Source organism: Saccostrea cucullata, unplaced genomic scaffold, assembly GCF_032062105.1.
Source record: "Saccostrea cucullata isolate Sc308-1 unplaced genomic scaffold, CSIRO_AGI_Scuc_v1 ctg14218, whole genome shotgun sequence".
NCBI lineage: Eukaryota > Metazoa > Mollusca > Bivalvia > Ostreida > Ostreidae > Saccostrea > Saccostrea cuccullata.
In genome coordinates, this window is record NW_026919753.1 from 1 (window position 1) to 12045 (window position 12045).

Consider the following 12045-nt stretch of genomic DNA (forward strand, 5'->3'; position numbering starts at 1 on the left):
TGGGGAAAAAAATTTAATTTAAATTTAAAACAGAAAATAGACCTTGGTATGGCAAGTAATTAAGTGTTGTATAAGGCAAAGTTATTATAGTGATCATAATGTACTCAAAAATAAAAAGTTTGTGTTAAAAGTAAGGTTTTCATTTTCGTGATTATTTCCCTTTAAAAATGATGTGGTTTTTGCAGATGCACAGTTGGCATTAGATGACCAATACACACAAACGATGAACAAAATAGAGGCATTAAAGGATCATTTGGGTATGTGTATATCATAATACAATCCTCCATGTACATTTCAATAAAAAAAACTATTGTTTCTTTTCATAGAGGTATATTTCAGAGTAAATTATCTTTTACTTTTTATCAGCTGTAAGAAAGGAACTTGCTCGTCGTAACCAGGCAGCGGAGGAAAGCATGAAAGCTCAGATGGATGAGACCAAGGGAGAACTAGAGGAAGTCAAGAAAAATCAACTGGACATCACAGCTGGTTAAAAAATCAATACATGTTATCAGAATTTTGTTGTCAAAGTTATGAAGAATTTCAATAAATTTTATTTATTGTCTGCAGATAAACCTTGAGCATTTGCATTAATAGAATATGCTGTTCCTAATTAGAAGTCTTTCATGTTTTCAGCAATAAATGGAATTTGAAAACAAACATTTTTTTTTCAAATTTTTTATTGGAGCTTATTAAAAAATATGAAAGCTAAAAAATTCAATATTGCATAATATTAGGGATGTCAAATCGGTCAATTTTTAATACTCGGTTACTCGGACGTTTTTCCGATCGAGTACCCGGGTACTCGGTAAAAGTGTATATAAATATGAACAAGTAAACATTGTAAACTCTTGTAGAAATAAAACCACATGCTTTGATAGGAGGTTTACCCGTTAGTGTATTTCTGTTGTATCAACGATGAGCACTTCGTGCCCGATGAAATTTAATATAACATCGTTTATTTTCAATTTATTCATCAGATAAACACAAGAAATAAAATCATAAGTAGTTCACAGATTTTTTGTTCAAAAATTAATCTGCTCCGTATATTGTAATGTAGCTCTTTGTTGCGTTTGACGTCCAGGTATCAGTCGTACAGTTTAACTTGAACTTGATCAAGTTCGCCTAACAGAGCGGATTTACGGTTTTAATACACTTTTCGCACATAGATTTTCTAGTATTATGGGACGGTATTTTGTAGTTTGGTGCAATGATGGACATAAGTTTTTTTTTAAGCCTTTGGCTTCAACCATTTGTATTGGCACGTAATCAAACACGACCATATCAACAATTGCGCGGGCAATATCATCTGTCTCTTTTCCCGATAATTTTTATAAGACTTCTCGCAGAATTAACAAGATTGTCAAATTTATTAAATCATAATAGACCTTAAACGATGTTCAGTGAAAACAAATAATTAAAGTTAATCAAAAATAAGGGTAGAAGACAGCCAAAGGTGAGAAAAGCCAGGTTACAGGTGCTTGGTCTAGATAATTACTGTATAAACATTGCCACGGGCGATAACGGTCATTTAGAGGAGTAGGAAACCCTAATTACTGTATGTACAAGTGCAATGAGTATTTTACCTTTTAAAATAGATTGTTTAATGTGTTAATAAGTAAGCTAAGAAATATTCAAAAATATACATCCGAGTAACCGAGTACTGATTTTAGTATTCGATACTCGGACGTTCGATCGAGTACCCGGTTAACCGGGTACTCGTTGACATCCCTACATAATATCCTTCTCCAAAAGATGATAATATCATTGAAGATGAATTTCATGGATTGAAATTTTATGATAAATTGTTTATTTCAGCAATGACAACACAGTACAAAACTATGCAAACTAAAAAGAATTATACAATCCATCAACTGGAACGGGAACTCACACAAACAACAAAGCAATTAAGTAAGTCTAAAAGGAAAGAGAAAGATTTTCTTAACCCATATAATGATATTACATGTATTTTCTTTAAAAATTCCTCACAAACTTGTATTGACCTGTTATCACTACATGTACTAGATTTTTTAGGGGGCAGGAGTAGATAACAGGAAGTTTCATTTTTATTTATTAATTAACAATATATTGTTTGCCAGAGGAAACAGAAAGAAAATTGAAAGAGACAGAGGATGAGAGAGACAGAATCATCAAGGAGAAGGATGAAGAAATCGCTGAGCTGAATCACGGAATGCAAGCTCTAGAACACAGCTATAAACGCATTCTGGATGTAAGTGTATCTCCCTGCAAAAGCAACCCCTTTAATATATCATAGGTACTCAGTCACTCAAAACAAAACATTCCCTTAAATGGCCTTGCTTCAAGACCAACGATGTGGGAATTGACTTCAGTGAAGATTTTGATTATCTGAGTTTTATTTAACATAAATATGTTTAAATTTTTGCAGGTTTGTACATGTATAATATTCAGATTTAAACAAATGAACTAAATTTTGCCTCATCAAAATTATTTCAAAAACTAAATTGATTTGAAATTTTGGCTTAAGTCTGTTCTTATAGTTTATCAATGGTCTTTTGGCCTGATTTCTGCAACTGGTGAATTTATGATCAGCACTCTTTTTTTGGAAATTCCCAATGTATGAATGTGAGTTATCAATAGAAACATGTTATTTTCATTGTTAAGTATCCTTTATACTTCAGTTGTGAGAAAAACTGATATAGCCATTAACTATACAAAATTACAAATTATCCCAAATTAATGTTTTGTAAATTTTTAGGATGCAATGCGTAAATTTATGGAAAAACTGGAAGATGCAAAAGAGAAATGGGAGGACACTGCAACTCTGATCCAGACACGAAATAAACAGACATTAATGGAACTCCAGATGACAGATCCGTGGACTTTTGATGAGGTCAAACCAATGCGGGCATTGCATTTTTAATAATCGGATATTTTTTATGACTTTCGTTGGTATTGTCTTTATATGTTATTTTGTAAAAATTTTTGGAAGTAAAGTAACTTTGTAAACAATAAAATCTCAATATGAATTATTGTTACTTGACTTTGTGAAAGCTTTCAGTTAAAATGTGAAATTTGCACCCTATTTTGTATGAATCTTTAGAGCATGCACTACATCACAGGGTATTGTATTTGTGTTCCAAATATGTGGGTATAGTGAACAACACTGCTTTCTACACTCTAGCCTCAATCAAATAGCTTAATTACAATAGATTTAAACAAGCTAATTCAGAAAATTTGTGTCCCCCGCTAAGAGGAAAAAGTCGGCTCCCCTGACTGAATTTGTAGAATTATTAAATGTATACATGTATACTGAAGGAAATAAAATACATGTATGTCAATATGCATATATGCATATAAAGATTTGATTGCTTATTCTTTATTATGTGTATAGAAGATTTTTTTATATGGAATATTTATCACACTGTAACGATGATTTTATAACCTCATAAATTTTTCATTTCACATGCTGAATACTATCATTTAGTAAAAAAAAAGTATTTAAAAAAAAAAAAAAAAAAAAAAAAGAAAAGTTCGACCGAGATTCGATCCCGGGGGTTCTCACATTTGAAGCGAGAGACATAACCACTAGACCACGGGGGCACTTTACATGGAGTGAAGTTTATGCAGAATTGAAGTCACATACATGTATATATTCATGTTTTCATGTTCGGTATTCTCAAAATTTTACACAATCCATGGTGTTTGATTTATTTAGCCTTTATTAAACAGTTATAATAGATGTAATGAGAACATGAAGTCCGCCGAGAACCTGTTTTATACGCAATAACTCTCCTCATGCCCCTGCGCTAAAAATAGCGACATGTAATACTATAAATACTAATAAAACAAGCTAATTCAGAGAATGCGTGTCCCCCGCTTAGGGAAAAAGTCGGCTCCCCCTGACTGAATTTGTAGAATTATTAAATGTATACATGTGTACTGAAGCAAATAAAATACATGTTTGTCAATATGCATATAAAGATTTGATTGCTTATTCTTTATTATGTGTATAGAAGATTTTTTATATGGAATATTTATCACACTGTAATGATGATTTTATAACCTCATAAATTTTTCATTTCACATGCTGAATACTATCATTTAGTAAAAAAAAAAGTATTTAAAAAAAAGAAAGAAAGAAAGGATCGACCGAGAATCGATCCGAGGACCTCTCACATTTGAAGCGAGGGACATAACCACTACACCACGGACTTGCTTTTGAAGACTTAAAGTATATGCAGAACTGAAGTCACATACATGTATATATTCATGTTTTCATGTTCGGTATTCTCAAAATTTTACACAATCCATGGTGTTTGAATTATTTAGCCTTTATTAAACAGTTCTAATAGATGTAATAAGAACATAGAGTCCGCCGAGAACCTTTTTATATGCAATAACTTTCCTCATGCCCCTGCGCTAAAAATAGCGACAAGTAATACTATAAATACTAATAAAACAAACGGGGCGGGGCACTTTGAGAGGGGCGAGAGACGTCCTAGGGAGTTTTGGTATAAAATTACAATGCATAAGCTCAAAATCTTCTTGAAATATCGCCCGGAAATGATAGTGTTACATACAGACAGAATGTATAAATTTACGACCTTGAACTTTGACCTTTTGACCTCAAAATCAATAGAGGTCTTCATTAGGCCGCAGGGAGTTGTTATGTAAAATTTTATTGCAATAGCTCAAATGGTTCTAGAGATATTGATATTGGAGAAACGAAAGTGTTTTAACAGACAGAATTTGCTTATTTATGACCTTGACCTTTGACCTTTTGACCTCAAAATCAATAGGGGTCTTCTTTAGTGCATAGGGAGTTGCTATGCTAAATTTCATTGCAAAAGCTCAAAGGGTTCTCGAGATATCGTGTGGAAACGAAAGCGTTACAGACAGACAGAAAGACGGACGGACGGACGGACAAACCCAAATTAATATCCCCCACTTTTCAAGCGGGGGACAACAAACGGGGCGGGGCACTTTGAGAGGGGCGAGAGACGTCCTAGGGAGTTTTGGTATAAGATTACATTGCATAAGCTCAAAATCTTCTTGAAATATCGCCCGGAAATGATAGTGTTACACACAGACAGAATGTATAAATTTACGACCTTGAACTTTGACCTTTTGACCTCAAAATCAATAGGGGTCTTCTTTAGGCCACAGGGAGTTGTTATGTAAAATTTCATTGCGATAGCTCAAATGGTTCTAGAGATATCGTGTGGAAAAGAAAGTGTTTTAACAGACAGAATTTGCTTATTTATGACCTTGACCTTTGACCTTTTGACCTCAAAATCAATAGGGGTCTTCTTTAGTCCATAGGGAGTTGCTATGCTAAATTTCATTGCAAAAGCTCAAAGGGTTCTCGAGATATCGTGTGGAAACGAAAGCGTTACAGACAGACAGAAAGACGGACGGACGGACAAACCCAAATTAATATCCCCCACTTTTCAAGCGGGGGACAACTATACACTTAGCATGTTTAGTTTGGTTACCTAATACCCATAGACAGAGTAGTGGAACAAAAAAATGCATTTTGACTAATCAGTAATATTCAGCAATAATAAGTATAGTGCCACTACCACACATGAACCCCTGACCCTTGGTCCATACATTTCAAAATTTTGGAAAAGGCACCCTAACTTGCTTATCAAAAATATTTGATTAATACAAAGGAGAAGATTTCAATCAATTAATTCATTTTCAGTATATAAGTAGAGCCCCCCCCCCCCATGGTACCCCTTACCCAGAGGCGTTGAAATTTAAAATTCAGGAAGAATGGCCCTTGCTCATCATAGCTATATAGGTATTTCATCTGCTTAATACCCAGGAGCAGAGAAGATTTTCAAACAATTTCTGCATTTTCTCTATATAACCAATAGAGCCCCGCCCTAACAACAGAACCCCTGACCCTGGGGTCATAAAATTCACAATAGCTTTCTTCCTCATCATGACTATGTATTTAGTTAGTTTATTTAATACCCAGAAACAGAGAAAAAGATTTTTAAAGAAATAATGTATTTTCACTATATAATCAATAGAGCCCCACCCTAAGACCAGAACCCCTGACCCTGGGGCCATAAAAATTCACAATTTTGGAAGAGGCATTCATGCTCATCATAACTACATACTACGTTAGTTTATTTGATACCCAGCAGCAGAGAAGAAGATTTTCAAAGTGCAATTTCTGCATTTTCTCTATATAACCAATAGAGCCCCGCCCTAACACCAGAACCCCTGACCCTGGGGCCATAAAAATTCACAATTTTGGAAGAAGCATTCTTGCTCATCGTAACTATTTACTTAATTAATTCTTTGGATACCCAGCAGCAAAGAAGAAGATTTTCAGACAATTTCTGCATTTTTAAAGAAATAATGCATTTTCACTATATAATCAATAGAGCCCACCCTAGCACTAGAACCCCTGACCCTGGGGCCATGAATTTAACAATTTTGGTAGAGGACTAGAAATGGTCATTCAATTCATGTTAACAGTTTGACTTTTCTAAAGATTGCACTAATTTTAGTGGTTTTGGTTTTGGCCCCACCCCTCAGGCCCCAGGGGGACAGGGACCATGGAATTCACAATTTTTGTTCCCCTCACCAATAGATGCTTTGTGTAAGAGCTTCATATTAGTCTTCTGTCGACTCTTGCTCTGGATTATTTAGACCCAGAGTGAGGGGTGGCGTGGATAAAAGAAGGTTCCTGCTAAACTGTAGAAATTATCTGACGACCCCCAGAGAGCGTTCGATTGACGATGTTGTGGAAGTGTTCGATCTTCTAGAATCCAAAGGACTCCTCGCTCCCGGAGGTTATACGATTCTTAGAGAACTGGTGCAAAACATAGGAGTGGATCTAGTGAGAGAAATTGACCAGACAGAGGCGCAAATGGGTCTAAATCTGGGTGACAGGACTGTACGTTCAGCAATGCCTGTCGCACCAGGAAATCGTATGTACTAGTCACTACACTGTAGTGCATCAAACAATAATTTTGGAATTTTTAAGCACTGGGCTCAATCTTTTATAAGCATGATATTTCTTTTCAAGTTGGTAATTAAGGAAATTATATAAGGGTAAATCGCCCTTACTTCGTGAAAATACAAAGGAATTAGACCATATGACAAAAAATAAGTTTTTAAAAAAGAGCGTTGCAGTTTTAAATAGCTGTATCTTATAGAGATTTTTATTTGTCATTTTAGATGTGTACAATACATATAACATCAACAATATTGAGGCGAGAAACGGTGTAATCTCCATCGCTAATTCCGACCACGCAACTGTTGTGCGGAACACATGAAGACAATTTCATTAAAATGAAAACATTCTCTTACTGAAGACGATTTTAAATAGAAGAAATAACAGTTAATTCATCTTTATTGATGAACTGGTAGATTTGCCTTGCTTATAGTTTTAATTATGCGTTGCTTTTTTTGTTTTGGGCACAGAAGATTGTACTAGTACTTATCATCATCAGTATGACCAATACTCATCACTAGTATTTATTATTTAACATCGTCTCTTTGTAGAGATATTGACTTTAATATACATGTACAATATTCTAATGTTCATATACGTATGTAAAGACGTATGTATTAGAAGTATATATTGAGCAATAAATGATTTTGTCGTAATAAATGTGTACATATTTCACTATCATCTATGTTGCAATACTTTTATAACGAAGAATTACATTTTAAGAGTGCATGTAAGCTGATCACTAATTTTGAAGCATCATTGGTAGTATGCTGCTTTAGTACGCGTAAAATACATGATGTGGAATTGAAGTAAAATATTAATTTGATCTTTGATAATACCCAGTACTAGTAATAGTAATACATGGATATCTATGAGGAGGATCTTTTTTTTCTACAAGGGAATCTAAGTGCTCTTAAGTTTTCGAGAAATATTTAACAAAAAATATAGGTCATCTTATTGTCATACTTAATACGAATCTCATACCCCCCCCCCAAAAAAAATGTGCATTTTGACATTATGTTTATTGCCCGAATGTAACATTTAGGTAATATTTTGTAAGTGTCTGTAGGATCTGCAGCTGCCTTGGAATATATATGCCCCAAAATCTCTTCCAACACAATCAGTAACATAGATCAGAGGCGAAGTCAAGTAGGGAAGGGGGGGCAAAAACCAAGAAATACGTGTGAAGAAAGTTGTCAAACGCGCATAATATCAAGCCCTTGTCTAAATGAATGAGAACTTTCTATGACATATATAGTGATAAAGATTAGTATTTAAGCTCGAAAGTCCCTTCAATCTATACAAATCTGGAGCAGGGAAAAACCGGACCTCTAAAACATCAGAAGTGGGATCAGATGCTATGGAGTATTGAGTATCCCCTGTCGACCGGTCACACCCGCCATCTGCTCCTTGTCCTGATTGAGAAATAACTGAAAAAATCTGTCGACAGTTATATGTGTAAATAATGGTCTAACCATTAGTATCAAAAACGTCATTCAATATTATGACTGAAAGATAGATTGCATTTCCCGACATGGTCATTGTATTGACCATAGAATTACGAAACGAGACTGTTGATATTCTTGTTTCATCAACTTGTTTGTCAATAAATTACCTCGATTTAGAATATGTTCATGTGAATCAGCTGACACTGAAATAAAAACCCCATATATGCAGACGATAAGGGTATATATTGCTGCACATCCATGCCATGAGTCAAGACGTTGACATTGAACAAACGGCAAAATGTTGACTCAGGACCTTGTACTATGAGAAAGATTGCTACATAAGTAAGTGAACTTGACTATTCGTTTTCAAAAAAACGTGACATTAAAGTCTTTTTCTAGAAAAAAAAATATCCAAATATGAAACAGAGATTTGTCGACTCTTTGGTATCTTTTATTTCCAGCTCATTCATAGTCGACCGATACATCTAAATGTCGAGTTGAAGGCCATAGCATTTGAGTGTTTTCTTCTTCAAGTTGATGACATAATTCATCACAGATACGTGTATGGCAAAATAATTGATCTACATTTAGGAAAATAAAATGTCGGGGACACAGACATAAACGTAGATTATATAGTTATACTATCTAAAAGTGGAGGGGGCGGGGACTAGTAGACTAAGTTACTACTCCAACTACCCTCCCTCCCCATTGGCGGATCCAGATGGGGGGGGGGTTCCGGGGGTTGGAACCCCCCCTTTATTTTTTGCCAAGTGGAGAAAGAGAGAGAAAGAAGGGGGATAAAACGTTTCCCGAGAATAAGTATTTGTACGTCTGACTTAAATATGTATTGAACAGATAGATTCTCACACATTTAGTTTTTCCATTCACCTTCACTATTACTTTTTCTGAGTGAATGGTAGAAAATATTCTACTTATTTTTATATATCTAATATATGATATGTAACATGCGAGGTTAAATTTGATATTAGATTCCCGCGATCTTAATTTGACTGTGTTGGCTATATACAAGAAGGTGCCGTTTTTTTTAACTAAATCTTATGAAGGAACTAAAATTTAATTCATTGTTTTATACCCAACCCAAAAAGGATTTTTAAATTCTTTAAGAAAAGTCATTCTACTCTTCGGAAATGCTGCAAATCCACTCAATTTTAAGGCTTCAGTAGTTTTTTAAATGTGTTAATTTTTTTTTTTTATACGGACTGGGGGTACCTTTTCAAAGAAAAAAGGACGTAGAACAAAGATATTATTTTTCACAATCTTATATTTTCCATACATCTTTGCCTGAGAGTGTGTAAGGGGGGGGGGGAGTTAGAGGGACACAACCCTGGACCCCCCCCTTCAAAAATTGCTGGATCCGCCCCTGCTCCCCCACATTAATGTGTACACCATAGGCACCTGACGAATTGAAGGTGTACCCCCACCCAACCCCCGGTTTCTGAGAATTTTTATTAGGCTCTTATTTTATGAGATTTAAGCAAGTACATGAAGTATAAAATAGAAAGAATTTGGCAATAAATTGAAGATTAAATGAACGTTTTAAAGTGCGTGAAAATGCGTGATTGCGGGGAAACGGTACATGTGTGATTTTGCATTAGAAATAGGAAATGTGTTGAAGTGCGTGACTGCGGGGAAGGGGGTTAAAAATACATGATTTCAATAGTCTATCATTATTATATTTCGATATCTGATATCATTTTCCGCTTTTGTAAAGATTTAAAGATAAGTCTTATACGGTATTAATATACACTGTACATAAATAAATATAAATGGGGGTACACCATTCTTCAGACACAGCTGTCGAATAATTTAAAATTATCAGAGGTGGATTTTCCCAGTTAAAAATAGTACATGTATCATATTTGCATGGACGCCATTGAATAGATCTCTTGAACAAAGACGTGAATAAGTAAGTATAATTTTCTATTTACAAGCAATAATTTAATTTCAGTTTATCAACTTATCAGTCCTATACTTACTGAAACAAAATTTAAAGCTACAATCCAATCAAACCCTAAAAATGTAAATAAATAATGTTTGCTTCTACTTTCGTTTTGTTCTTATTTTTCAGTAACAAAGAATGTTCTTTTTGAAAGAAAAGTTTGTGAATGGCAAACATTTTGATAAGAACTGTACTTATTTATCGACTTTTTATGGTGGCATATTTATGCCATCCACATAACTTTTTGTCAAGATAAGATATCACGTTCAAGTCTAGATAACTACCGCGTCAAGTCATGAAAACTTTCTGGTTTGTCGTCAAACACCGACTTTTATCTTGTCCAGTCAAGATAAGCTATCGTATTTTTGCGATAGCTATCTCGCCAAAACGAGATAATTCATCTTGTATCGCGATTAAAAGTTATCTCGTCATGTCAAGATAGCTATTGCAATAAAACGTGATAGATTATCTTGACTTGGCAAGAGAGAAATCCGGTGTTTGTCGACAAACCAGAAAGTTACCTTGACTTGACAAGATAGTTATCTTGACTTGGCGTGATATGCTATGTTAACAAAAACTTATGTGGATGGCATAAATATGCCACCATAACTTTTTCAATGAAACCAGAGTATAAAATCAGATTGGGTTGGTTGCAGGATTTTCACATCAATATTACTGGGGGTAGGGGGGTGGGGGGGGGGTTATAACTATTGAAACTGGATTGTTACCACTTGCATATCTTACTATAGATCAATATACTCAGCATTTCAAGAAGTCACATGTTTTGAAAGGTATATATTACATAGAAATATAAATTCAAACAGTGAAACAAGTGAAATTTCTGTTAAATTAATACATAGCAATTTAAAATCTACAGGATTCATCAATAAATTTATGCATAGCAGCAAAATGTACATACGTGTTAGTTTGTAAAGGTAAATTTACATCACCACAAAATAAAACTAGTATCAGATACATCTTGTTTGTAAATATTTCAGATAGCTATAAGCTTGTGCTTTATGTTTTCCGAGGTAAAAAAGTATCTCAAATTTGACGAAGTTCCACCAGAATTGAGAAAATTGGGAAAACAGTCTATTTTTTCGACCCTCGTGGCCTCCATGTACGCTTTGAATCAGTCTGATTAAAACCAGCCCCTTCTCCTTTCACTCTTCAGGGTCTGACAGGCAGATAGGAGGTCATCTTCACACGACCTCTACAACTGACCAATCAGGTGAAAGGAGAAGGGGGCTGGTTTTAATCGAACTGGCATAGATCTGTATCAAAATACACCCAAATTTAACATTTATTACTGCGTCATGTCGATTTTTTTCATTTATTTGACTAGAATTCGGTTCAATAATATTATACAGACTGTCTTTTGGCCATAAATCACTTACCTACCTATTTACCTGTTTACATCAATCAGCTTCGGCTCTATAGTTCGGGCCCTCTTTTATGAGTAATTAGTAAAATGCATTTACGATTTTTAAAACAAATGTTATTTTAATTATTTACAGTTAAAATAGTCTGAATCTGCATGAAATTTAATCTCACTGATTTATCTGTGTAGAGGAGTGTCCTAAATCACAGTGTCCCTAAATAGGTGACATCTTTTATTTGAGCTTCTGATTTTTCTGATACTAGGAGATCTTAATTACTTTATCAATATATGAAGAATGCTA

The 12045-nt window shown here is 34.5% G+C and overlaps 2 protein-coding genes across 2 annotated transcripts; both read left to right on the forward strand.

Annotated features, from left to right (window-relative positions):
* The first annotated feature begins 188 nt into the window (after positions 1–188).
* LOC134237520 (coiled-coil domain-containing protein 153-like) lies at positions 189–2989 on the forward strand. The gene is made up of 5 exons (XM_062719610.1): positions 189–257; positions 367–486; positions 1816–1908; positions 2097–2227; positions 2735–2989. Exons 1-5 carry the CDS (start codon positions 224–226, stop codon positions 2897–2899), a joined length of 543 nt encoding a protein of 180 aa, XP_062575594.1. The 5' UTR covers positions 189–223; the 3' UTR covers positions 2900–2989.
* A 3460-nt stretch (positions 2990–6449) lies between these two features.
* Positions 6450–7429, forward strand: LOC134237508 (uncharacterized). The gene is made up of 3 exons (XM_062719601.1): positions 6450–6466; positions 6649–6929; positions 7180–7429. The coding sequence occupies exons 1-3, from the start codon at positions 6450–6452 to the stop codon at positions 7275–7277; spliced, it is 396 nt and encodes a 131-aa protein (XP_062575585.1). The 3' UTR covers positions 7278–7429.
* The last annotated feature ends 4616 nt before the right edge of the window (positions 7430–12045 follow it).

Coding starts and splice junctions, on each gene's coding strand:
- LOC134237520 (XM_062719610.1), top strand. CDS start 224: ATGAACAAAATAGAGGCATTAAAGGATCATTTGG. Junction 258..366: donor GGCATTAAAGGATCATTTGG/GTATGTGTATAT, acceptor ACTTTTTATCAG/CTGTAAGAAAGGAACTTGCT. Junction 1,909..2,096: donor ACAAACAACAAAGCAATTAA/GTAAGTCTAAAA, acceptor ATTGTTTGCCAG/AGGAAACAGAAAGAAAATTG.
- LOC134237508 (XM_062719601.1), top strand. Junction 6,930..7,179: donor GCCTGTCGCACCAGGAAATC/GTATGTACTAGT, acceptor TTGTCATTTTAG/ATGTGTACAATACATATAAC.